At 58.1% G+C, this 1,570-nt stretch overlaps 1 protein-coding gene across 1 annotated transcript in view; it reads right to left on the bottom strand.

The window, feature by feature from the left end:
• SLC29A3 (solute carrier family 29 (equilibrative nucleoside transporter), member 3) overlaps window positions 1-1,570 on the bottom strand; it is a 38,981-nt gene that overhangs the window by 10,064 nt on the left and 27,347 nt on the right. Inside the window, exon 4 of the mRNA XM_006761015.2 lies at window positions 491-717. Within this exon, the coding sequence (XP_006761078.1) occupies window positions 491-717 (227 nt within the window). The remainder of the gene's footprint in view (window positions 1-490; window positions 718-1,570) is intronic.

Below are 1,570 nucleotides of genomic sequence, written 5' to 3'. Positions count from 1 at the left end.
TCAGGGAATGCGGTTGGGAGGCAGACTGGCTGCAGCCCTGCCCTCCCTTCCACCTGCCTGTGACGATGTAATTTTCTTCCGCGCCCACTGAGACAGTGTGCAGACCGGCTTATGGTTCTGGTGGAAGTGACCCTAAATGGCGAAATCATAAAAGAAAATAACATTCTGCCTGGGTCTCCTGGGATGCCTGTTCTTGTGGCCCAGAGCCTGCCACGGGGAAGCCCAGCAGCCAGGGCAGGGTCTGGGAGAGGAAACCTGGCCCCACCCCCAGCCCTGGCTGAACTTCCAGCCAACGGCCAGCATCAATGTGCCAGCCAGGTGAGCATGCCATTTGCAGATTCCTGAGCAAAACAAAACACAATAATAGGTCATGGAAACGCATCTAACACTCACTTCCTTTTCTCAAAGGGCGGTCACGTGCTCCCCTCTGGCTCCTTCATGGGTCACCGGCGGGACTAACCTGGCCGGCTGCCTGGACCCCAGCTCTCACCTGATATCAGCGCCTGGGAATTCCTCATAGGGAAGGAGCCCGTCATGCCGAAGACGCTGCTATTGAAGACAGTGGAGGTGCCACTGAGGATGGCCATGCAGGCGATGGTGACAGCAAAGAAGCTTTGGGTCCAGGAGGAGGTGTCCACCTTCACCAGCACCGTCATGACCACGAAGATGGCCAGCATGACAGTCAGCGAGGCCAGCACACGGACATGAACCGGAACTCTAGGGTGAAGATGCAGAAGTGGTTAGACCCCCTCGGGCTCCAGGCCAGGCCGGGGGTGGGGGACATTCTTTAAGGGAAGCAGGGGAGCTCAGGGACTGGGACTGTCCATCTGCAGTGAGGAGGCCTGGGTCTGAATCCTGCCCCTCCCAGAGCACTCGCTGTGTGGCCTTGGATAAGTGACTCAACTACTCTGGCTTCAGCTTCTGCATCTGTGCCACAGGGAGGGGGCTGAGTCTACCTGCAGGAGTGGCTGTGGGGATCTCTACAGGGGTGTGTGCAGAGTGCAGCGGGCAGTGCCCGGCTCAGAGCAAATGCTCGGCGAACGCTGCTTCTTTCTGTCTTGCTGTGAGGTTCAGGACAGAGCATGAGGGCGCCTGGGGCGAGCCCCCTGCTCCTCCTGCCGCAGGGCTGAGCTCCTGCTGACTTGCTCTAGTGTTTGACAGAGGAGCAGTGGGGGAGGAAAGAGGAAGAAGGAACTCATCATCACTATCATGGTCACAGCAAACACTGGGCACTTAATTTGTGTAGGTCCGCTACTAAGCGTTTTCTATGCGCTAACGCTGACTTCACACACCAGCTCCACAGGCATTCCTACCTATCCCACAGGTACAGAGAAGGACACTGAGGTCAGAGAAGCTGAGGAACTTGCTCAAGGTCATTGGCTTGAACCCAGATCTGGCTGCAGTCCGGTCTCAGAATAGACACTCCAGTGCCTCCCCTGGAATAAGGAAGCACGGGTGGTCCAGACAAGCGGCCAGGGCAGGGTTCTCCTGGGATGGTCTCCGTTGTGGGCAGCATCTGAGGCCAAGCTGTGCAGCTCAGGGCCAGCCCCCGGCCACCACCCCACCCACA

Source organism: Myotis davidii, unplaced genomic scaffold (assembly GCF_000327345.1).
Source record: "Myotis davidii unplaced genomic scaffold, ASM32734v1 scaffold134, whole genome shotgun sequence".
NCBI lineage: Eukaryota > Metazoa > Chordata > Mammalia > Chiroptera > Vespertilionidae > Myotis > Myotis davidii.
Note: the sequence above shows the minus strand (reverse complement) of the source record. Positions and strands in the feature narration are given on the sequence as shown.